A 24,769-nucleotide genomic window follows, 5' to 3' on the forward strand; every position below is an offset into this window, starting at 1 on the left:
TAAGGATGTGTACTAGAGTTAAGAATGAAAAAAGGGATCAAACATGAACGATTTAATACAAAATGAATGATTTTCGGGTTCAAAAAAGAGGATTCTGGGTAGAGTGCACCGATGCACATTCTTAGTGCATCGATGCATCAAGGTTAAAACCCAGAAATTATTTGAATGTGCACCGATGCATTGGTAGTGCATCGATGCACTCTTTTAAAATAAATACATCGAATGCAATTCATGCATCGATGCATAAGTAATGCATCGATGCATCTCATTAATAATGAAACAACGAATGCAATTGGTGCATCGATGCATAAGGAGTGCATCGATGCATCCCAACAATATTACTACATCGAATACCTTTTATGCACCGATGCATCAGTAGTGCATCGCATACCTTCATTAAAAGATAAATTGACTTTTCTCTTAGTCTAAAGAGTGAACCATTAGAGTATATTAGTTATAATATTGATATAGATCCATGTGTGATTATGTAGTTACTAAAAGTAAGCTTATTCCGGAACGATCAAAGGATTAGAATCGAATCAAAGCTAAGGTAAGTGCATACTATATGTATAGTATAATGGAATAAGACTTGTGATAAGTCTAATCCTTATGTTGATTTTTACAATACAATGATTGTGAACATGCATACATGATAATTATGGTGATATGATATGTGATATGAGAACATGATATGAATTAAGTGATATGAGCTACATGATCTACGTGAATGTATGAACTTGTGATACATGTGATATGATATGAAATATAATTACACATACATGTGGTATGTGACAGAAGAGAAAAACAAGTGATATGAAGGTATAAGAATAATGCCCATAGTATACGATATGAGAACTATAGGTGTAGTTGGCATGCCAAGTCGAGGGTTTACATATGTTTAAAAGCACATATGAACATTTTACATATGTTTAAAGGCACATATGAAGTTTACATATGTTTAAAGGCACATATGAACAGTTTATGTATGTTTAAAGTTACATATGAACAGTCTACATATGTTTAAAGGCACATATGAACAGTTTATATTGTGACCTCTGGATCGTGATCCTTCGGGACGAATACTGAACTAAGGTTCGGTGCCCCATGAGGGAATTGATACGAGCTGTGGTGACAGCACGAATACTGAACTAAGGTTCGGTGCCCCATGAGGGAATTGATACGAGCTGTGGTGACAGCATTAGTACAGAACCTCAATGCACTCACATACCTCTATTCTCAATAATATACATGGGCAATGCAATTGAAATATCGAATTAAAGTGAAAGTGATACAAGAAGGTAAGTTTCGTATGTGCATTATATGATTATATATGTTATCGTGTGATAGATACATGCATCTTGAAATGTCATGATCCAATGGTAAGTATGAACATTCATAAGTTTATTGTTGCATATTCATTTATTGCCTCACTAAGTCTATGACTTAGCGTGTAAGTGATTTACACGTAGGTACAAAGAATCAGGAAAAGTGGAAATAGAAGTAGCACGGACATCAATACTACTAAGAGATCAGATCAGAAGTAATTGACAAAGTATGTACTTGGTTATGTATAGAATGTAGGCATGTAATAAGTGTTAATTACGAATACTCTGATCGATTTTGTATTTTATGGTCTTATGTAAATTAAAGTATTTCGTTTTAAGGAAAGTTTTAAAAATTCCCGAGATTTTCTATAAGAGTCAAGGTTTTGAAAAGTCAATGTGACACCTCATACTTGTATTCGGGTCAGATATGAGTTAAGGGTGTTACACATTGTGTCCAAAATAATCTCAAAATCAACCTTCCACAGATTATCTTTTCTGAACTTGTCGAAATCGTAAATCTTGTTCCCAATAAAAAATTATGTCATTCTTTAGTTTACGGTTGTATTCTTAGTAATTTGTTTAAGAAGGCTGGGCTTAGAGTTGGTCTTGATGCTTCCTTTCCCCTCAAAAACCAAATCAATCTATTCTCTTTAACTAAATCAGGATGGAAGATCAATGAAGAAACTGGTCTTTGGGTTTGTACCAGTGAACAACCTCCGGAAGAAGACAACTCCGACGATGAGCCGGAGCAGCACGAGGAACAAGTACAACAAGAAGATCAAGTGCCTCCATACTTTCGATCATTTATGGAGAACATTGATTTGAGGCTTGCATCCATCGATTCAAATATGACCGCTACCACTGAAACGATGAATCGTCGCTTCGATTCGTTGAACGAAAGGGTCGATGCACTTTCACATGATGTGACCAATATTTGGACACATTTATCTCCTCCTGATGCGTCGATGGATGATTAGGCCCTGTTCTTGCTTAGTTTTATTTAGATCATAACTTCAAACTTATTATTTTCAACATTTTGAATGACTTTGGATTGTTTTACTTAGATTGTTGGATGTTTGAATTTGTTTGAGGGATTATGGATGTTTGAACTTATATATATTTGGTTTGGTTAAATTTATTCATTATTGCATCATTTTCAACATTTCTCTTGATTGTGATCTTAGCAGCTTAAGCTATATATATTTATCATCAATTAGCTAAATGATTTCAAAACCTTGTTTAAAATCTTTTAAACATCTTTTTGATTTAACAAAAAGGGGGAGAAATGTTAAAGTGTTTCAAAGGGGAGAAGTGTTAGAGTAAGGGGGAGTAATTTCAAAACTTGATTTTCTTAAAATTACTAAATGTTTTGTTATATCAAAAGGGGAGATTGTTGAAAACATTTTGATATATCAAATCCAAATTTTCTAAATGTCATTTTTTAATCCTTACTTACTCAAGTATAAAATTAAGTTTTAAACTTAAAATAATTTCAAAATAATTTTACAAAATATTTCGAACCATTTCAAAGCCAAAAATTCCAGAATGTCAAGAGGGAACCGATTCCCCCTGAATGGTTTGGCTTCGAGAAAAACAGAATGCTCGGAAGGAACCGATTCCCCCCTGTTCAACGATCGAAATATTTGAATTTTACACTTAGGGAATCAATTCCCCATGAGGGGGTACCGATTCCCCCACGCTCCAAGCTGTTTTATTAATTAATTTCATACTAAAACAGCTCTATTGACTCCACTAATCATCCCCAACGTTCAGAATCATTTGAAGGTGTATTTAAACAAGCTTAGAAGTCATAGATCAATAACAAGAAACAAAAATAACAAGAATCAAGAGAGAATCAAAGATAAAGCATCAAACCTCAAGTTTGAGCATTTTCAAGCCTATTTCATTCAATATTCGTTTTTGCTTTCAAGAACACTTATTGTGCTCAATTGTATTATACTTGAGTGTTCTTTCTTTGTTCTAGAATTGTGCAAACATCTTGCATTGTGAGGATTTTCTTGTAAGTTTGCAAAATTTGTATTGTTCTCTTTGGGATAGAGTGTTCTCAAGAATTTGGGGTATAATTCTTGAGGGATTTGTAAGGTTACCCTTTGTCCTCAAAAGAAAGACAAATTAGTGAATTTGTGAAAAATTCTTAGTGTGGATAGCTAAGGTAGTGGACGTAGACTTTGGTTGAGAAAGTCGAACCAATCTAAATTGCTGTGCAAATCTTTTCAATTTTCTGTAAAAGCTTCCACCGAAATTTTTAATTTCCAATTCACCCCCCTCTTGGCCGATTCCATCGATCGATTAACTCAACAATATATTATATTCCAAACTCATCATTTTTCATTAAAAAATTTGACGACATTCTGAGCTGAATGCTAACATGATAACTGAGATATAATAAAATATAATCGTATAATCTAAACCAACTATCATATCTCAATCAACAAGTTAACATTCAACTTAGATTGTTGTCAAATTTTTAACAAAAAAATGATAAGTTTGGAACATACTAAATAGTCGGATGACTATTTTATAAATTTTAATAGTCGAAAAACTCAATAAAATAACACCCTATAATTGAGGGACTATTTGTGTATTTTACTCTTAAAAAATAGAAAAAAAGGTGCAACCCGAAATTATTTAGGGAATTGGTTGAGGCTAGTCGTCTTCGGCCGGTGTGGAGACTAGTGGAAGTCGTCGCCTAAAATTTGGGTAAAATATGCATGTTTTCTATTCCAATGGTCTTTCTTTAAAATTTAAAATTTAAAATTTAAAATTGTACCTATTAAGCTTCCGCTAGTGTAATTTAAAATTCTTCTTTTTGGACAATTTTCCAAATATTTTACAGTTTTGGTTATAAGATTTTAGATTCTAATATAATTTGAAATTGTGCATATGTGTGGAACCAAAATCAAAGGTAGGAAGGCCGAATCACGGTCCCACCAAAAGCGATAAATGAACGTTTATTTTTATTTTAAAAAGAATATTTTTTTAGCATCAAAATCCAATATTTATTTTTCACGTTCAAAAAGTGTTCGAGTAGAATTGAGATGAACTATACGCCTACTTCCGATTCCCTCCGACAATAGTCGATAACTTGAATGATTAATTCTTAACAGAAATTATTAAGACCATAAATTACATGTCATACCAACATGGTTAAATTATTAAGAATACTTTCTTAAAGATGAAAAACAGTCCTGTGGTCAGACTGAGACAGTCAAACCCGACACAGGGGGGCTTGCTTTTCTTCACCGATCAAGTAGGACATAATTTTAAAGGCAACCGACCGACGAAGTAACCTTCTATTTCAGTGTGACACGTTCAACCTTTTTAGTCGGGTACTTTTGCTGCTCCGATGGGATCCGAAGTCTCAAACTGGTTTTACACACACTTTCATCAAAGCCTCATGAAAAAGAACAAAACCGATCTACATCTCATATTGCATGGTCTACCGTTGGAAAACTATTACACAATCAAAATCCAACAGCCAAAGATGGAAGGGAAAGGAAATTGCTTCTTCTCATTAAATCTGTATGTCTTCTTTGACTACAACCAAAGGTCTGAAATTTTCAACTACACAATTCATTTAAGTCCTCTTTAGAGAATGGAAATGGTTAGATCTATCAAATTATAACTTTAGTTACTACAAATGGGTTAGTGATGATTGAAAATTGGGATCTTTCACTTTCTCCATACGTAAACAACCAAAGAGAAGCCGATAGGAGCACTTAACACACTCTCCTCCACGCTTGTCCACTCCATCACCGACGAGCTACCTCCCGTTGAGGCCGACGACATCGAAATGGAAGAAGACGATGAGCTTCTAGCAGTTCTCAATAAGCTTCTCCTCCTCTTTCTCCATTCAATCCCATTCATGCCAACACTAGTCGAACTTTGTTGCCACAAAACGACACCCTTCTTCACATGGTCCGACACTCCATCCTTTTCCTGCCGATGATGATCATCTTCCACAATCTCAGAGCCTTCGTTCTCGAACTTGAACACGAAAACCGCATGCCCATTGCTCATATCCTTATCGAACAACCAATTATAAACGTCCCACGAGACTTGGATCGAACCCCATCAACTTCGATCCTCTCATTGCCTCTAAATTTCCATTTAAGCCGCTTTATTTGCAGTACCCTTTTGTTATCGACACTGAAACAAAGCTTCGCATCGTCGGTTACCTGACAATCAATCGAAATCTCCCTTTCTTTGCCTCCGAATCTTACCTTTGTATTGTAGACTTTGTTGCCAAATACATGCTCTCTTCTCAAAACAAGACCTTGGCTTTCCCTAGGCCTTTTAGCTCTAGTTCTGGAATAAGCTTCTTTAATAGCATCGCCCACAAGAAGAATCATTTCGCCATCAACAACAGCAACAACAAAGAACCCAGTTTCGGGCTCAGGCCCGGACCCGAACTTTGCCCGGGAAAGGTCCCAGAACACTTTAACGTTAGGGACTGTTGAACAGCTGAGCTTTTTACAACCAATTTTCTTCCAAAAAGAAAAGGAATTGAAATTGAGATGAAAACGGAGGGTGGAGTTGGAAAGGGAGGGATGAATTGAGAGAGGAAAACAGGGAGAGCAGTGGAAGGAAGGGTGGAGGTGGAGGCGGAGGGAGTGGCCGAGGAAGGTGCGGGACCAGGTAAGGGAAAACAGGCCTAGCTTTGTGTCGTAGAGACTTGTGGCAGCGGGGTTAGTTTTACCTGAATTTTGCAGCGGAGAAGCCTGCGTGTAGTGGTCGTCTGCGGTGGCGGAACGGCCGAAGCAAGAAGGGAAGGAGGAGGAAGGGGACATTATTTAATTTGTTTGTTGTGATTATAATAAAGAGTTTCGGGTGTTCATAGTTCAAGGGCTATTTGGACCCTATATATGGAATTCGGGAATTATTTAGAATCAAAGATCAGTATAAGACAAAACAAGGAGACTTTCATTTCCTACCTGAAAATTTGACGTCTTTAAAATATTAATTTTTATTATCAAAATTTTAATGTTTTAATCACAAAGCTGTTGATGAGTTAAAAAATAAATAAAATAATATTACATGACAGAAAAACCTTTTATTACGATCAGCGTCAGTCCAATGAATTTTAATGTCCTGATGAAATAATAATTTTATGTCTTTATATTTGTACTGTATAATAGACAAAACATAAATATTTTTTTTAAAACAAAAATGTAATAGAAATTATAGTCAAACAATTTCAATACTAATACAAACTAAAACCTACAAGTCTACAAATATAACCTAAAACGATGCTTTCGTGTATTTTTTAAAAACAAAAACCTCTATTATTTTACGATAATCAAGGTTAAGACTGAGTGATCGTTGGATGTTGTTTGGATTTTCGAAGGGAGAAGCAGAAGACCATCGATATTCCATCAATCTATTTCATGTTCGTTCTTGACCGTTGAGTGTTGTTTGGATTTTTGAAGGGAGAAGCAGAAGACCATTGATCTTCCATCGATGATTATGCATCGTCTGCATCGAGAAGACCATCCAACTTCTATTAATATTTTTGGATTTCGAAGGGAGAATTGATTAAGCACCGTCTGGTGTCTGTACTTCCAAGGAAGAATTAATTTTTTTTTATCTTCGTCACCTACCCTAAGACTTCCATTGACCGATCAGGTGTTTTGGGCTAATTTTTTTGGGCCAAATATATATATACACACTATAAGCACTAGAAAACTGATGCCCCTCAAACATGTTGTCCTGGGCTAAGGCCCATCTGACACATGTATTGGGCCGACCCTGATTGCAATTATCTACCTAAAATGTCACTTACTCTTTAACAAAATTAAAATAATTGACATTTTAAAATGTTAATCTTAAGCTTAATTACGCTTCTTCATTAATCTAATTATTAATTTTAGTGCTAAATAACGATTTAATTTACACATAAAAATATTATTTAAACCAATAACTAATTGATATAATAAGATAAGGTGTTAAATCCTTCAAAATAACATCTTGAGTTCGTTTTATAGTGTTGTCCATAATATATTTTCAAAATACATTATTCAAATTAGTTGGTAAATAAATTATATATTCTTTCTATATAAAATATTTAAAAATTGTTTAGAAAAAAAAAACCTTGCTTAAATTTTAAGGTAAATCACATCACATAGTGATCGTAACAAACATGTCATTTCATAGTTAAAAATGAAGCATACATTCCTTTAATTTTTGTTAAACTGGTGGCAACACCAAATTTAATATTGATTTTAGATCGTTCGTGATTATTAGTTCTTTTATTTTTTTTCGTATTATGCCATTTGTTTTCCTTTGATTTTTAATTTTGAATAAAAAATTTTGTCCTTGTGACATGCGTTTTCTTTGCTATTATAACACGATCCTTATAGTTTTTGATACGTTTTTCGCATACTTTTACGATCGTTTTGGTGCTCGTACAAAGACACTCACGACATTTGTTTTCTATTTGATTTTTTGGTGGTCACATATAGTCAAATCCCCTCTTTAGTAAAATATTGTTTGCCGATAAAATTATAATTGTGTAGCGAAACAGCCTGCCAAATAATTTGGTCCGCTCATTACTCCTTTATCACTTCACAAAGCATCTTTTTCGACAGAGATAATGAGTTTTTATGAAACTTAGTTATTTTGATGTTGATTGTCATTTTCAAGTGAATGTTTCGTTTTTCTTTATATATTTGGGTTTAATATTTTTTTTGTATGAGCTTTTCAGTGATATTATCCCAATTTCTCTCTTTATACTTGTAATTCTGATTTCGTCTATTGTTTTTATTAATAAAATCGAGTTGTAATTATTCAAAAGAAAATTGAAGCATACACTATAAGATATTGTTAGGAAATATTTGTTAATTATTTTTTGAGATAAATTACACCACGCGTCATCCAATTATTAATATAAATGAGTCACATTATTAGTAAGATTACAAATAAATTATTAAATATATATTTTTTTAAAATGTTACAAACGAACCATTTAATTTATCAATAGTGAAAAAACATTTTGAATTTCAGACTTATCAAAGATCGAGAACTCTATTCGATTACATAAATGATCGAGAGCTCAATTTGTAATTTTTTAAAATTAAATGGCCCATTTATTATTTGACTACTAATTGAATGACTATTGATATAATTAGTGGAAAGCTAAAATGAGACCTTTACATTTGCATGTTCAACAAGAGATGTATACACACACACACAAACAGAGTTCACATTCCATTATTAATATTTTCTATTTTTTAATCTTTAAACTAATATTTTTTATTGAACAAAACTCACATGAGCTCAGGGTTCCGGATAAGATCAATAGCAATGTTGCCTAGATTGTAACAATCAATATTTAAAACAAAACTAATTTCGCGGTCCAAAAGCACAAGTAATAACAACATTATAAAGTTGACTTAATAGGATTTCTTGAAAATTTGACCAAAGCTATTAATTACTAATTAAACTTTTAGTCCAAAACCTTTTAACTCATATTGGAATTTATATTCCCTTAGCTATTTATTGAAGTTTTGTTTTTCTTTCATCTTTTTACTTTTCTTTCATTATTTTCTTTTCACAATGCTAAGCATGATCCAATCCATGCTTAGCTAAATCTCTTTTAGCCGATAGCTGAGCGATGACTCAATCCATTTCGTGAGAATTAAAAAACACTTCATACCTTCATGTATCTTTCTTAATTTTCGGCAAACAAGGTTAAGCATTCAACTTAATCTTTAAATTCTTTATACTTTCAATTCAAAGATTGCACATTGGCTTGAATGTTGTTTTGATTTACCATTGGGGAGGAGAATCGACTTGTAGCAAATTCAAATCTCTTAGAACAAACTTAGCGACGGTCTGCTAAGAGAAATCAAGATTGGGTTCGATTCTCATTGAGTCGCATAATTCAAGCACATGCTTTTCCAGTATTAAAAAAGATATTGGCGTTAACATCGATAGTCGAAGTTAAATCCAAACAATAATTAAATTCCAAGGATTGATTTTGGAAATTAGTTCGGAGAGAAGAGCAAGTTACAAGGGTTGAGCCTTTATAGACTGTAACCGACAAGAATCCTGAAGTAAAATTTATTTCAAGGATCGAGACGAGTTGAGTCAAAGGGAAGCTAGAGGCTATCTCCTATCATTATCTCTTTCAATTATTTATTTTTATTGCTTTGTTATTTTTATTTAATTTTAGTTTATTCAACTAAATTTGATAAACCCCCTTTTATTTTATTTTGCAGCTTTTTTTTGTTAGAGATCAAATCAGATTTAATTAGAAATTCATTAGTCCATGTGGATCGACCTTATTTTTCTATATTATTTATTTAAATTGAGGATTATGTTTATTTATTTGACAATTATGACACTTGCTAGTCCATTTACCTTTAAAAAAATGGCCTTTAAAAGTAAGATTGTATACTTATACATGGGGGATGAACATAGGCATGCCTACTTTTATTAGAAGCACGTTTTTAATGTATCATAGGAAGTACTCATCACGTGACAAAAACAAACAATGAAGAGTTGGTAAAAACAAGCACAATGAAGAGTTGGTGATGTATACATGGATGAGCTTGTTTGAAACCGGGTTTCTGCTGGGAAGGAAGACTCGTTCAATTTAAAGGCACGTAGGTGTGAAAATCTCTGAAAATTAAGGCCACCGTTACTGTGTCATGAACATTCAATTTCCCATGAGCAATTTGGTCTGTTTACCACGTGCAAAATCAAAGAAAAAGGTGAAGGCTAACAAATTAACTTAATTTCTCGTAATTTAATATTGAATTGCGTCCTTGGATACATAGGCTGCTTCGGAAGATTGGTCGAACCATGGTCATAGGCTGTGTCTGTCTGACCATCCTGGTGTGCTTGATCCGTCAAGTGATTAGTTCGTCGGCCTTCAAAAAATAATAAAATCATCATATAATCCCTCCTGGAATTACCATACATTTACTTATTATTTGCAAATTGCATTGTTGGTCAACATATAATCAATTCAGCTTAATCAAATTTAAAAACTATTAGCCACAAACAACCATAATTAGCAAGCAAAATGAGGTGACCAAAGCAAAACAACTTGAAAAGTCCTATGATGAACTCAAAAGCAAATTCCAAGTGGTTGTAATTCAAACGTAAACCTACCCAAAGTGTTTCGGAGAGTGAACATAACAAATCTTTCACTGTTAGGACTAAGTCATACAAATTGATTGAGGATGTCCAAATCCACCCTTCGTTTTTATTAACTTCAACTGTCCAATACACTTGTTTTTGCAACTGACTATTCAATTCTTGCAAGCCAAGGACTTCTCAATGTTCTCTGGTCAATGATGTTAATTATTACAATATAATAAGACAATTCTTGATATTTTTTGTTATTAAAATTATGGGTAAAAGTGTTTATTTATAGAGAGAATGGTATTTTCTTAAGGAACTTTAAGGAAACTTCTTTTAGTTGGCTATTTCATATTTGGCTTGATGATCACATTACATGATTGAAAAATGCAAAGCCAAGTTGCTTGGTTAATTACTTTGAAAAATCAAGTCCGCGGTCTTTCTTAATTTGTTATTGTTATCTCTAATGTTCTAATTCTAGTTTTGGCCCTTCTACTATGCTAAAATTTAGAATCTAATCTCTACTTTAATTTGACACAATTTAATCCCTTGTAGCTCTATTTTTGTAATTGTTTATAAGTAATTGTTAAAAAAAACATCATCTAATCAACTGATAGTTGGTCTAATGGAAAGAGATGTTATGACTTTTAAAAAATATTATGGGTTTGAATCTTGATGTTTTAAATAAAACAAATTGGGTTCATAATATCAAATTTTCGAATTCAATTACACTCCATGATCTTTGCCAAAAGTTAGCCAAATGCAATACACATCCCTCCAGAATTTCAATCGAGAAATTACGAATATAATAGATGTTATTATCGTTAACGACGGAAAATAATAATAAGATAGAACTAAAATTACAAAATAATATTAGAATGTGACTTTGAGATATTACGATTTCAAGCGGTAAAATTTAACTATCTTCAAAGTCGAAAGTCAACAAAACATCGAGTGTATGTCACTCTTCAACCCAGCAACATCTAAAGAAGATAATATATTCATATTATCAATATGATATGCTTAAACAATGATGGATATCTAAACACTAGAAGAAGAAAAATAGATTTGGTGGGTAAGACCAGCTGTTATAATTAAATTGCTTACCAAAATATTCTCCAACGTCTTAACGTTGCCACCAACAACACAACTACACATATGCCTTGGCATTTCTCACTTATTAAAATCGAGCCAACACACCACCTTAATTAATTGGGGTTTCTTAAGAGTTGGGTTTAAAGCTTTGAAGAGAGAATCCACGAGTAACACTAAGAGCCCTAATAATTTGTTAAGATACCCAGCCCAGTAACTGGCTCTTTTCACTAATTAGCTAAATATTTGTCTGAACTATGGAGCTTCAACAGCCCACATGAAGTGATTTATAAGGGGACCAAAACATAACTTACTAGCACGAGTATCTAAACCTTTGGAAATTTTACTTTCTACCATGTGTGTGCAGTGTTTCACTGCTGGCCCTGACAGCTGATACTGCTTGCAAATCAATAGCAATGATGATGGAAATGGAATAGAACGAAACCTGCAATAAGAGTCAGTGTGGTAACTTTATTTTTCATACTTCGAAAAACCTTTGTATAAATCGATAATCGTGCGACCGGGGGAAAAACTTCTGGTTCACTTAGGTAAATTAAGGTTACAAATAATGGGATAGCAGATATTACTTGAGTGAGGTTTCAATATTATTGTATTGATGCTGCTGCTTGTTATATATAATAAGAAGAAGCTCGCTTAATTCCACGTGAAGGATCTACCTCGCATGACAGCACACAATCGTTAGTTTTATAAGGTCCAACATCATTCTTTTTATTAACATTTTATCTCTTGCATGTATAACATATGGATAAACATCGAGTCTAACGTGAAAATTTCTCAATGGACCCTCCAAATACAAGCATAGAAAGTCAATAATGATTTATTTGTTTTCTTCAATAAGCCATCTGTCTTTAAAGAACGACACTAAACACAAAAAACTGTGTCAAAATTATCCCAAAATATCTTACATTATTCTCCTGCACCATTACAACATCTTTATATAGGTATTGATAAACCAATAACGAATCTAAATATATTTTTGAAGACGAATACATATATTGACCTACCTTAAAAAATTCTACTTTGGATAAGGAGATATCTCTTTCGAAATATTGACCAACCTCAAAGAGTTCTGCTTTGAAAACCCCTTACATCACCTTTCATAATAGTTAACGAGAACATCAATCGATAACTATCCTATCATCCACATAGAGTATAGATAAAAGCCAGGTATTGGTCGTTAAACTAAATAATAACCTTGAACCACTTAGTTATTTTTTATTGTCACTCAGGAGAGGAACTAAGAATTTATTATAGTAGGGTTAAATTATTTTTTATTTTGATAAAATAACGACCAAAAATGCCTTATAATATACGAATTTAACTAACTTTTTTTGGATTTGCCAAAATGACCAACAAATTCGCAACGATATCTCAAATTCGCAACACGAATTCCAATTTCGCAACTCAGTTTCCAATTTCGCGTTACGATTTTCCAAATTCGCAACGCGAAAGTCAAATTCACAACTGAATTTCAAATTCGCAACGCGAATTTAATTTCGCAACACAAATGTTTTGGGTATATAACAACGCAGCAGCAACAACTCATAGCCTAAATCCCTAAATCGCAACTCATTCCATCTCCATCTATCACTCTCTCCGTTCCTATATCCAACGACATCCTTCCCTATCTCTATTTTTTTTACATAATTTTATTTTTATATAAATTTTCAATGATTTCTCTCCCAAATTATCAACTATCAACTTAATAAAGGTATGTTTTTCTCTAAGTTAGTGATAATATCTAGTTTATAGCTCGTTTGTTTAGTAAATTAATTTATAATTTTTAGAATGAAATCATCTAATGTTGATCATGTTTGGATAGATTTGTGTTTTGGAGGGTCATGGGAGAATGTTCATGGTGTTTTATAATATGTGCATTTACCCATGAATCTTCAACTAAAACTGTCATTAAAAAAGTTAACTTATGAAACTCTAATGTTACGTGTTGCAAAGAAATTGAATTTAGAGTCTCTAAGATATCACTGAGGTTAATTACACTAAATTTTCTCTGGCCAAAGCCTGGAAGTTATATTGTGGGCTGAGATATAATTATAAATTTTGGGGGTCAAAACTTAACTTTCGCGTTAAAAAGACTTGAAATTAAATCATTGGTATTTTATAGAATTCAAAATTGAAATTTTTCCCGAGCTAAAAGGGTTTAACTGCATAATTTAAACTTGAGAGGGACTAAAGGCATAATTTTACCATTTAACTAGGGGTAACTGGGAAAAGGTATTTGTCTAAACCCTGGTTTTAAGATAAACAACACTCCTTTTAACCATTAAGATCACTAGATGTGTTTATTTATAAAAATTATATAAATATATATATATATAAAAAGACAGAAACGTTCCTATAATAATAGTAATTATTTAAATTATAGTTTTTAATAATTTCTTATTGAATTGGTATCTAATACTATAAATTAAATCGAACAAAGATAATAATTTAATCTTTTCACAGTTTGCATGGAGAAAAATCAAGTACAATATTTTTATCTATCTAAAGAAGCAAGAAGGCCTGCAAACATGTAAACACTTAAAAGCATAGGTCATTCTGTTAAAGGAATTTAAAGTAAAATGAAAGGAAAATGGGTAATGTTTATAGTAATCGGTAAAGAAATTCAATGTCTTTTTAATAAGAATAGAGTTTAAATATTGTGAATGACAAATAAAATTAAAAGATTATTACTTATATTTAGGGGTCTGATTCTGTTGTTTGAATGCAGTTGAGGCCTAAATTATTACATGTAGTCACTGCAGAATCTCATACCAAGAAGAAAAGGTAGGTTAAATTAGGCAATGAGTGCCATTAACCTGGAAGTAATCCCGTATTCGCTTTAACATTTGGTAACAGAGTTCAATGGACTAGACATTGCAAAGTTCAATGGAGCCATAGTGAAGTAGTTCCTCAATCATTTGTTGAATGTGATCCTCTTCAAGTGGTTTGAAGTTGAATTGCTGGGTGGTTTCAACTTGAGGTTTCTTAACAACCCAAGTGGCTTCTGCCTCTGGTAATGGTCTCTTTCCCTGCACTCCAACTCCCATCCCACTCTCTCTCCCTGCAATGCCATTGTTGCCGATAATTTGTGGAGTCGGTGCATTATTTCGCGGCTGCTGCACCGTTTGTTGTTTGATCATTTGAAGTGAAGCCAGGTAACATTTGTGTAGTTTAGCTCTCAAAGTTGCAGAGAGAAGCTTGGATGATGATGATGGTTGAGGTTCATTGGGGTTGTAAGGGAAGTTGGTTCTAGCCCTCAGTCCACACATAAGCCTAGCTGCCTCGTTGTAGGCCCGAGCCGCGTCTTCCGCCGTCTCGAATGTCCCGAGCCAAATTCTAGTTTTCCTGCACACACCCGCTCCCTTTAGTACTCATAAAGGAAACTACAAGTACGAAAGGTTCGTGGTTTTTGAAACAGAGTCCAACTTACAAGAGGGGATGTCGAATTTCAGACACCCAAGAACCCCAATGCCTTTGTCGAACACCTCGATATCGTTGTTGTGGTCTGGCCATGTCAGTAGATAAAGAAAAGTTTGTTTTGAAAAAAAAAATTGTTTGTGGAAATGCTTCAATGAGAGTGATTCTGTGAAGGGAAGGGGGGTTTGTAGTTGACAGACACGTATGGCAATTTACTGTCATCCAACTTGAAAATATTGTTGGGTCCCATAAAGGGTTCTAAGGGGATTTTCAATTTTTATTTCTATTTAATCACGTATAGGTATTTTCTTCATCTATAAAATTCGAACTCAAAATTTTAATGATCAAATTTTGATTCACTCGATTCAATAGAAATTGCTTTTAACACCCTTCTTTCCTCATGAAAATCTAAAATGTCACAATCCAATAGATTGTACACGTGAATGGTCTTCAGCTTAGATAATGACTTACGCAATATTAGTACAAGTTGCTCCATTAAGAAACAAACAAACAGAGGATATAAAACCCTATAATGTTGTATTGAGCCATAAAAATCTTTGAACACATCCCAAAATCAATTATATTAAACAATTTGGTAATGTAGAGTTTGTTTATGTTTGTTGATGGTATCACGTGGAATTTTGAACATATTATTCCATGCAACTACCAGCAAAGCAAAATGTTGTTGCCCTCAATGAAAATTTTTTGTGCATCAATTTGCACTTGAATGATTGACTCGATCCTATGTTGTTGAATACATCGAAAAGAAGAGTCTTGGACCGTCATGACTTCTATATATATTCAACAAATGATTTGATCAAATTGTTAGTAGTTAATTGTACTGATGAGAGCTGTAGTTTTTTTTTAAATTTTCAAACAATAATTATTTTTAAAAATGAATGATAATCGTTAATTTTGTATGAAATAAAGAGATGAAGGACGTAAAAGAAAGAAAGAAAACTCTCAACCGATAATTCATGTTTTGTTGTTATGATTAAATAAATAGTTCGTCATTGTTAAAGCATGCAAAAATGACATTAAGAAGCCAAGTGGAAATCAAAACGATATGCAAAATTTTATTAACCAAAAAAATACATTCTCGTGAAGATTTGTGGGGTTCAGCAGTGATCTTGAGGACCGTCAACCCTCAAATCGTTTTAGGCTTTTGAGAAATGCACACTTGAGATTATATCACCCAATATCAAATTGGACCTTTCAAAACGAGTCCATTTTTAATGTACCAGTTCTTTCTTCGGCCTATTGCTAAAACTACTTCTCTTCATATAAATTTATTGGGTAATTCTTTCATTTTTTATATATTAATAAATAATTTTACTCGAGTTTATTTATTATTTTATTCCCTTCATTATGTTAAATTTTACGATTATATCATTCTACTTAGGTCTAAATTGATAACAACGTTGAGAGAGGGCTTCTTTTGGAGAGTCGGGTTTGACAACGAGGCTAAAATATTCTTGGAGAGATGCCTCCCCTATCATTTGGAGAGCTCATACATAGACAATGTTGTCTCCCCACTCAAGTGTGTTGACTTTGTGCTTCCAAATGCTCCCGGATGGGATAAAGCGAAGATTAAACAATTCTTACGTTGGCAGATGCGAACATAGTTCTAGGTGTTTTTATCTCTCCTACTCAAGAAGATCTTTTGATTTAGAGTCACCTCAACACGGTTGCTATTCTGCAAAATCAGGATACAACTGGCTACTTCTTCGTAAAGGGTTTCTGAGAGATCAAGACAAAATTTAAAAAATTCTCACCAAGTTACCAACCTTACCCAAAATAAAGTTATTTGGTCGGAGAATGTGTCATGAGGCTATCCCCACGGACGAAAAACTCAAGAACGTTCATCTTTCGGATTAAAAATGTCCCTTGTGCGAAAGAGCCCTGGAATCAACGATCCACTCTCTTAAAGAATGTCCAAAGGCACAGTCCAATTGTAGATTTCAAGTCTTAAATCCATGATCATTGATTGGCAAGGGATTTCTTGCTAAGATTAGTTGGAATGGTCCACATCCCAACTGGACCTAGACGACCTCACTAGACTACTAGTACTACTTTGGAACATTTGGAATATAGAAGGAACAAGTGGGTTCATGACGAGGAGATGCAAGAGAATCGGGATGTGGTTGTTACGGCATGGGACCTCTGTGCTGAATTCTCCGAAGCTGACTCTAGTTGGAGCAACACCCCTTCCTTCCCGATTTCGAGAAGTTTGGCTAAATGGATCAGCCCGAAGCCAAATTCTATTAAGATTAATGTGGATGGAGCTTTTTGCACCACCAAAGCCACAACATTATTTGGTATTATGGCAAAAGACTGTAATGGGATGGTTGTGGGTGACATGTACTGTCAAATTGACCCCATTCATGGCAAAATCCTCGGAGGTTGCAGCCTTCACCCAAGGTCTAAAGTTTGCAATCGAGAATGGATGGAAGAGCGCGACTACCGAAGGTGATGCTATCTCCATTGTAAATAGACTCACAAATCAAAGGGACAACGTTTCAACTACCGGATTGTTGCTAAACAAAGCTCGTAAGATTCTTGCCAATAATCGAGACCTCAAGGTTTTTTACGTCAACCGTGAAACCAACCGAGTTGCCCACTCTCTGGCCCAATAGGCTTTGTCGAGACCCAATCCGTTTTGATTTTACTATGATAAATCCGATTGTATTAAATCTAATGTGATCCATGATGCTATTGGAATCTAATGAAATTCTTCTTCAAAAAATAAATAAATGAATTGATAACGACGTGAATTGGTGTTATAAATTTAGACAACAATATAATAATAATAATAATAATAATAATAATAATAATAATAATAATAATAATAATAATAATAACAGATGGGGTGAATTTTGTCGAATTAAAACATAAAGATTTAATTTTAAATTTCAACATTATAGAGTGACAAAATCCATAATTCGATCAACAATGAAAACAACATATTCACGGGGTTATCTCAGGAAAGGCGGGCTAATATACGGCGTTACCGGATATATTAAAAGATATTTAATAAATTTGGTTTAGCGCTACCGGAAATGTTGAGTAATAATAATGTTGTAGGTGTAAATCATGAAGAAATATTAAAAAATTTGGCAACCGACAAACTTAGCTTGTCGGTTTGTGTCGATACAAATAAAAAATGTATCGATCCATAGCAATATAACAGGTTAAAATATGATAAAACCGGTTTCATTATGAAAGAACCGGTAAAGTGGTACCAGATATGTTGAAAGTATCGATTAGATTGAAATAAGTATAAACACTTTTGGAATTTAAAAGAGAAGCAGTAATAGCGCCTATAAAGTGTCGATACTTTAAAAAAATGTATCGATCCATAACAATATAACAGGCAAAAATATGACAAAATCGGTATCGAAATGACAAAACCGGTAAAGTGCTATCGGATATATTGAAAGTGTCGATATTTTAATATAAGTATCGACACGTTTGGAATTTAAAAGAGAATCAGTAATAGCGTTTATAAAGTGTCGATAGTTTATAAAAATGTATCGATCCATAATAATATAATAGGTAAAAATATGACAAAACCGGTCTTGAAATGACAAAACCGGTAAAGAGCTACCGGATATGTTGAACATGTCGATACTTTAATATAAGTATGGACAGTTTTGGAATTTAAAAGAGAAGCAATTATAGCGCATATAAAGTGTCGATATTTTATAAAAATGTATCGATCCATAACAATATAACATGTAAAAATATGACAAAACCGATCTCGAAATGACAAAGCGGGTAAAACGCTACCGAATATGTTGAAAGTGTCGATACTTTAATATAAGTATCGACACCTTTGGAATTAAAAAGAGAAGCATTAATACCACCTATAAAGTGTCGATACTTTATAAAAATGTATCGATCCATAACAATATAACAGGTAAAAATATGACAAAACCGGTTAAGCGCTACCGGATATGTTGAAAGTGTCGATACTTTAATAAGTAAGCATAATAAATTATCGATACTTTTAAAGAAATAGGTAAATATCCTATCGAAAGTATCGACACCTGACATAAAAGTATCGACACTTGGGTAATTGTATCGATTAAATATAAATAACATATCCGGTGAAAATATAAAGGTCATAGTTAAATTTCCTCTGAAAATAGATAAAACACAGACAAGTTTTTGGAATCGAAGCGTAATTGTTGTTGCATTTCAGAAGGCGTTTATAAAGCGAAGTTTGTTTGTTTGTTGCTGCAATCAAATCAAAAAGTATGTTGTCGAAACCTTAGTTTTTTATTATTACAGTAATCAGAAATAGGGTTTTTATGTGTTGTTTGGGGTTTTCAAAGTAAAGAAGCATTTGAGACCGATTAGAGGTAAAAAAGTGATATTCTAGGTAAAATATAAATATCCACTTTTATTAAATATTATAGGTAGAAAATGATATTATAGGTTGTATAAATATGCCGATACTTGAAGTATTGAGTGTTCTCATTCGTTTGAAGAAAATAGGGATTAGGATTTTAGGGTTTGGTTTAGGGATTTTGAATCGAAGCCAAGAAGAATTTGAGACCGATTATATAATATTATAGGTATAAAATAAATATGGATACATGTATATAATATTATAGGTAGAAAATGATATTGTAGGTTGTATAAATGTGCCAACACTTGTTGTAGTGGCCATTCAAATTCTTTTGAAGAAAACCATTTTACTACAAGAGTAGTTATCGATATTTGTATATTGAATAAAGTGTATGTAACCAGTATTTGATTTTGATTTGCGTAAACTAATATATGAAGGAAAAATGAAGTCAAAGGATCTTGCCATTGTTGGTGGCGAAGATGACTTTAAAATTGAGGCCGATAGTCGAAAGCAACCAAAGGGTAGATATATGTACTTCTAGTAAGTATCAATGTCTTTTTGTTATGGTAATTGGATTAAAGTATTTAAGAACTTTAAATTGACTACAAATTTTAAATGTTGACAGTATGACCGAATGCCAAAGGATGAAGGAAGCTGGCAAACACATCGGTTCGGTATGTAAAATGAAATTGACATTGAGTATTATTTAGCATTAATGTATTGATTAAGAAACGTTTATGCTTAATATTAGGTGAAAAATGATGTGTTGGTGAAATGGAAGTCGATGAGTGATGCTGAGAAGGAACCTTACATCACACAGTCAAAGATGGATAGTGAAGAATACAAAGCATGGAGGAAAAAACATGAAAAGAATGTATTCATTAAACTTATAAATACGTTGATACCAAGATATATAAGAACAATAACATTATATATTGTTAAAAAATGTAGGAAGTATCGACAAGGTGCAACATAAAAAAGGTGAATTCATTAATTGAACACCTTAAGGAGAAGAATCAGTTGAATGTGCTAGAAGAAATAGGGTTTGGATTATTGATAGGAGTAAGGGATCGACCTATTCGGAGGGAATTGTGTCGATCCTTGATGGAGCAATTCGATGTCCAACAATGTATTGCTAAATATGGTGATTATTCATTTCCTCTAGGGGTCCCATGTGCTGCAGCCGTCTTGGGAGTAGAAAATGAAGGCAAAAGTGTTGTAGAAGTCACTAAGAGTAAGGGGTTGTTTGTTTACTTCAGAATGATTAAGCGCTGAATGATTCAAATATTGAATGATTCAGAGGCTCTGTATGAATTTGCTCTGAACGTGACATGTTGTTTGATAATGACTCTGAATCATTCAAAATGTACTTCTGTGCTGAATCATTCAGCACTGTTTTACTGAATCAGTCAGCACTGAATCATTCAGAGGTGGGAAACAAACAGTCTGAATGCTGAACGGTTCAACATTCAACGCTGAATGGTTCCATTCAGAGCCAAACAAACAGCCCCTAAGAACTAGAAATCACTTGCCTCCAAATATGATTTGAAGTACAAGGTGACATATGTTGGACTTGAAGAGAAAATCAAAAGTGGATCTTGCGGGGGGATGACCTGAAGGCCCGAGTTCTATTGTACCTTGTCAGGATCTTTCTTTGTCCAACGGGAGATACGTCAACGAACAAGGACAATATGGAGTTGATTTGCGATGAAGGCTTAAATGGTGAATTCAATTGGGTCGAATATGTCTATTCGAGATTGATTGAATCAATAATCAACTTTCAAAAGGGCAGCCAAAGATACCTCAAAGGGTGCATAGCAATCTTAGAGGTAAATGAGTTGAATAATGTTTTTGTTTTTTTTTTATAAATAAAATGCTAATATAATTATTATATAAAATGATAAATTTTATTATAATTGCAGGTTGCATTGTTCGATTTTTGGTCAGGCTATAATAATGTGTCGGCATATGAAAGAAACAGAGTGGCACGCATCCGTGCATGGAGGAATGAAGAGGTGGTTAGAGTGATGACGAAGCTGAAGTTGGATAGACCAAGGAAGCAAGAAAAGATAATAAATGTAATTAAATAATATTAAGAATATAATCAATGTATTAATATTGTAATTTAATTTTGAAGGTTATTGGTAAGGAGACAGAGGTGGCAGAGGATGAAGTGGAGACAGTGGAGGAAGAGGAGAAAGAAGAAGAGATGGTAGTAGAAGGGGATGACAGTGATAGGGATGACGGTAAGAGAAAACAGAGTAAATTTGACATTTTGATATCTGAATTGGCGGATGTAAAAAAATTCCTTTTTGATATTTCGCAAAGATAATCAAGAGTCGAAGAGGCGATGAAGAGGCTTAAGGGGGAAGTTGGTGGAAAAATAGATGAAGTGGTGAAAGAAGATTTGGAGTTGAAGGGTGAAGTTAAGATGGTGATGGGTGGAAAAATTGATGGAGTGGTGAAGGAAGTTGTGGATTTGAGGGGTGAACTTACGGGGGTGAAGAGAGTGGTTGAGAAAAACTTGGATGAAGGGAAAAAAATGACGGATGAAATAAAAGAGATAAAGTGTTATGTAGATGAGAAATACGATGAATTGAAAAAATATGAAGAAGAAAAGATGGAGGAAGAAGAAAAGATGGAGAAAGGAGGTGGATGTGATTTATACACCGGAGAGTGTTATTGATGTATATTTGGATTTAGAATGTCCTGCACCAATGAAGAAGAAGCAGAAGGTAAGCTGAATAAAAGAAACTTATTTGTTTTTATTATGTTGTGACAAAAAATTGTATGCAAAATTGTAGGTTGAAAAAGCGGAATTGGTGGTTTAGAAGGTGCAATGTGTGATTATTTATGGAATATTGGATTAGCTTCGTCGTAAGTGCAATATATTGTTTTGTGAGTGATATTTAAATATTTCATGACAAAATATTAATCCTAATGTTTCATACAGACATGTTGTAATCGCAATGGGAAATCAATACGCTACTATAAACGACGTTGAAACGTTGAAGCCTATGGAATGAGTTGGCGGTGCGGTAAGTAGAAAGTAAAAAATATTAAAACCTAGTGAATATGTTATGATTGTGTAATTAATTTTGTTAGGTTATTGATTTGGTCGGCTGGACATTATGTTACGACTCGAAAAAATTATGTGGGAAGATTGGGTACCTTCCATACCACTTAGCGGTGACTTAAAATAATAATTGTTGAAAAGTAGTGTTATAGACGGTAAATTAATAATGTTTGTCACGTAAATGCAGCAACATGCGTTGGATGGCAAATCAACTATTGATGGTGTTGTGAGCTTTTGGGGGTCGATATTGGATAACTGTGTGAAATTCATCGAGTGTGACAAGGTAAGACACATACGAATTGCAAATGATGTTTTAGGATATATAATGTTAAATTTTGTCAAATTGAGTGTGAAAATTATTGCAGATCCTGATCATAATAAACTACCAGAGCTCTCATTGGTATCTGTTGGTGTTGGATATGGTAGAGCGTGTTGCAAAGATATGATAGTCTATTTTCATCTCCAGCGGCCAAAGAGATAGTGAAGGATGCTAAGAGATTGGTATGTATAAAGGAATTATGCAAATAATGCATAATTTGTTGAATCATAACTTGATATTTTTTTAATGCAAATGACAATATTAGATAGGTATAATGAGGAAAACATTTTTGTAGAAGCATGTGGCCATCTAAAGGTCCCATTGAAACAATTAAAATTTGTGCAGGATAAGATGAATGAGCAATTAAATGGGTATGAGATGTTATCATAAATAGAAATGCAATTTATGCAGTTTCATAATTGACATGTGTGGTATTCAAATTTTGTAACATATATGATTGTGGCATTTATGTGATTATTTGGATGGAATCTATCGGTTCTAGAGGGACAACTAGTGATTTTGTAAGTGAATGAAAAAATAGTTTGTGGTTCAATTGTTAAAAGTCGTAGAGAATGTCGTTGTTTACAATACTTAACGTACTGACAATTTGAATATAGGTTGTTGGAGTATGAGATCGTATGAGATTATTAAACGATCTCGTAAGCCACGATCAAATAAACTAAGAGAAATATCACACAAGCTTCCATCACACATATGAATAACAAAAGGGAGCGATGATGTTAATGTAGGGGAAATTTGTATTCGATTTATAATTTTGTGTATGAATGTAATTATGTTTGAGGTGAGAAAAGTTAGCAATAAGTTGTTGTACATGTTTCTTATACATGTTGATGTAATTATGTATGAGATGAGAAAAGTTAGAAATAAAATGTTGCTGTAAATTTTGGGTTATCAATGTTAGCTTGTGCATTGCGAAAAAGATGCCTAGAACATAATTTGTGCTTAGCATAAGGGATAACAGATTTGATAGCCCTCTGCATTACCCTATCTCTATCGGTGACAACTAAAATAGGTGATTTATTCATCATGGCTTCTAAAAAAATTCTGTAGCACCCACTCAAAAGATTGGGACGTCTCGTCAGCGATTATGGCAGTAGAAAACATAATTGTGTTATGTGATGATTGACACCGAAAGGCATATTGGTCGACCATACAAATTATCTTTGTACGTTGTGTCGAATGCAATTACATCACCGAAGCATGTGTAATGATCTCGATGTAGAATCCGACCCAAATAAGATTATGTAATGCCCCTGATTCGTCTACCGATATGTCATAAAAAACCCGAGATCATCATGTTTCTTATAATCAAAGTAAGAAATAAGTGTATTCACATTCTCATCGACGATTTCCTTTGCTTTATCTCTTTGAAGTGCATTGTAGAGGTATTTATGTGTAAATCTAATATTATGATAGCCCCCTGCCTCCTGCGTTAAATAGTTTATTACTTGTGACGTGCCAACACCGACCTCTTTCAATGATGTTGTCTCATCGATATCAGTCTTACTTACAACTTATTAAACGCATAAAGGTGTCATATCAGATGTGCACAATGCATGACTATATTTCTGATAAGACTTACGTATTGTCAGATTCGTCAGCATTATGTACTTCATGAAGAGAAGAGCTGACCAACCAATTTGTCAGATTCGTCAACATTATGTACTTCATGGCATTCCTCGGTTGCCTTAACATTGTCTGCATCAGTATGATCCATGGCAAAAATTTTGTTGTGCAAGTTCAGTGGTCCCAATAGGAGTTAATGGAGATGTAGTAAAGGTTCATTGAACAACATGTTTCAGCCGTGCTTTCAATATGTGGTATTGGTAGTGGTAGTTGAAGGGTGGGTACAACATTAAATTCGCAGGACTTATTAGGTATGTACAATAACTACAAAATTCAATAACTTTAAAGTAATAGGTAAATTTACAATGTAGGTGGTAAAAATAAACTTTTTTAATGACAAAATTCGTAAATTCAAAGATTTATTTTCAACATTTTGTCCAATATGGTTCTCAAATATAAAGTTTCCAAAA

The 24,769-nt window shown here is 33.5% G+C and overlaps 1 protein-coding gene and 1 pseudogene across 1 annotated transcript; both read right to left on the reverse strand.

Moving 5' to 3' along the window:
- Positions 1-4,993: 4,993 nt before the first annotated feature.
- On the reverse strand, positions 4,994-6,192 carry LOC120192236 (annotated as a pseudogene).
- Positions 6,193-14,410: 8,218 nt separating this feature from the next.
- On the reverse strand, positions 14,411-15,098 carry LOC120192208 (ethylene-responsive transcription factor ERF003-like). The gene is made up of 2 exons (XM_039195030.1): positions 14,977-15,098; positions 14,411-14,891 (listed from the first exon to the last, which is right to left on the reverse strand). Exons 1-2 carry the CDS (start codon positions 15,057-15,059, stop codon positions 14,414-14,416), a joined length of 561 nt encoding a protein of 186 aa, XP_039050961.1. The 5' UTR covers positions 15,060-15,098; the 3' UTR covers positions 14,411-14,413.
- Between the last annotated feature and the right edge of the window lie 9,671 nt (positions 15,099-24,769).

Source organism: Hibiscus syriacus, unplaced genomic scaffold, assembly GCF_006381635.1.
Source record: "Hibiscus syriacus cultivar Baekdansim isolate YM2019G1 unplaced genomic scaffold, ASM638163v2 tig00116973_pilon, whole genome shotgun sequence".
NCBI lineage: Eukaryota > Viridiplantae > Streptophyta > Magnoliopsida > Malvales > Malvaceae > Hibiscus > Hibiscus syriacus.

Bases quoted from the DNA above. Each gene is read 5' to 3' on its own strand.
- LOC120192208 (XM_039195030.1), bottom strand. From the start codon at position 15,059: ATGGCCAGACCACAACAACGATATCGAGGTGTTCGACAAAGGCATTGG. The intron at 14,892-14,976 runs GTAAGTTGGACT...GGGTGTGTGCAG, and splicing joins GAAATTCGACATCCCCTCTT to GAAAACTAGAATTTGGCTCG.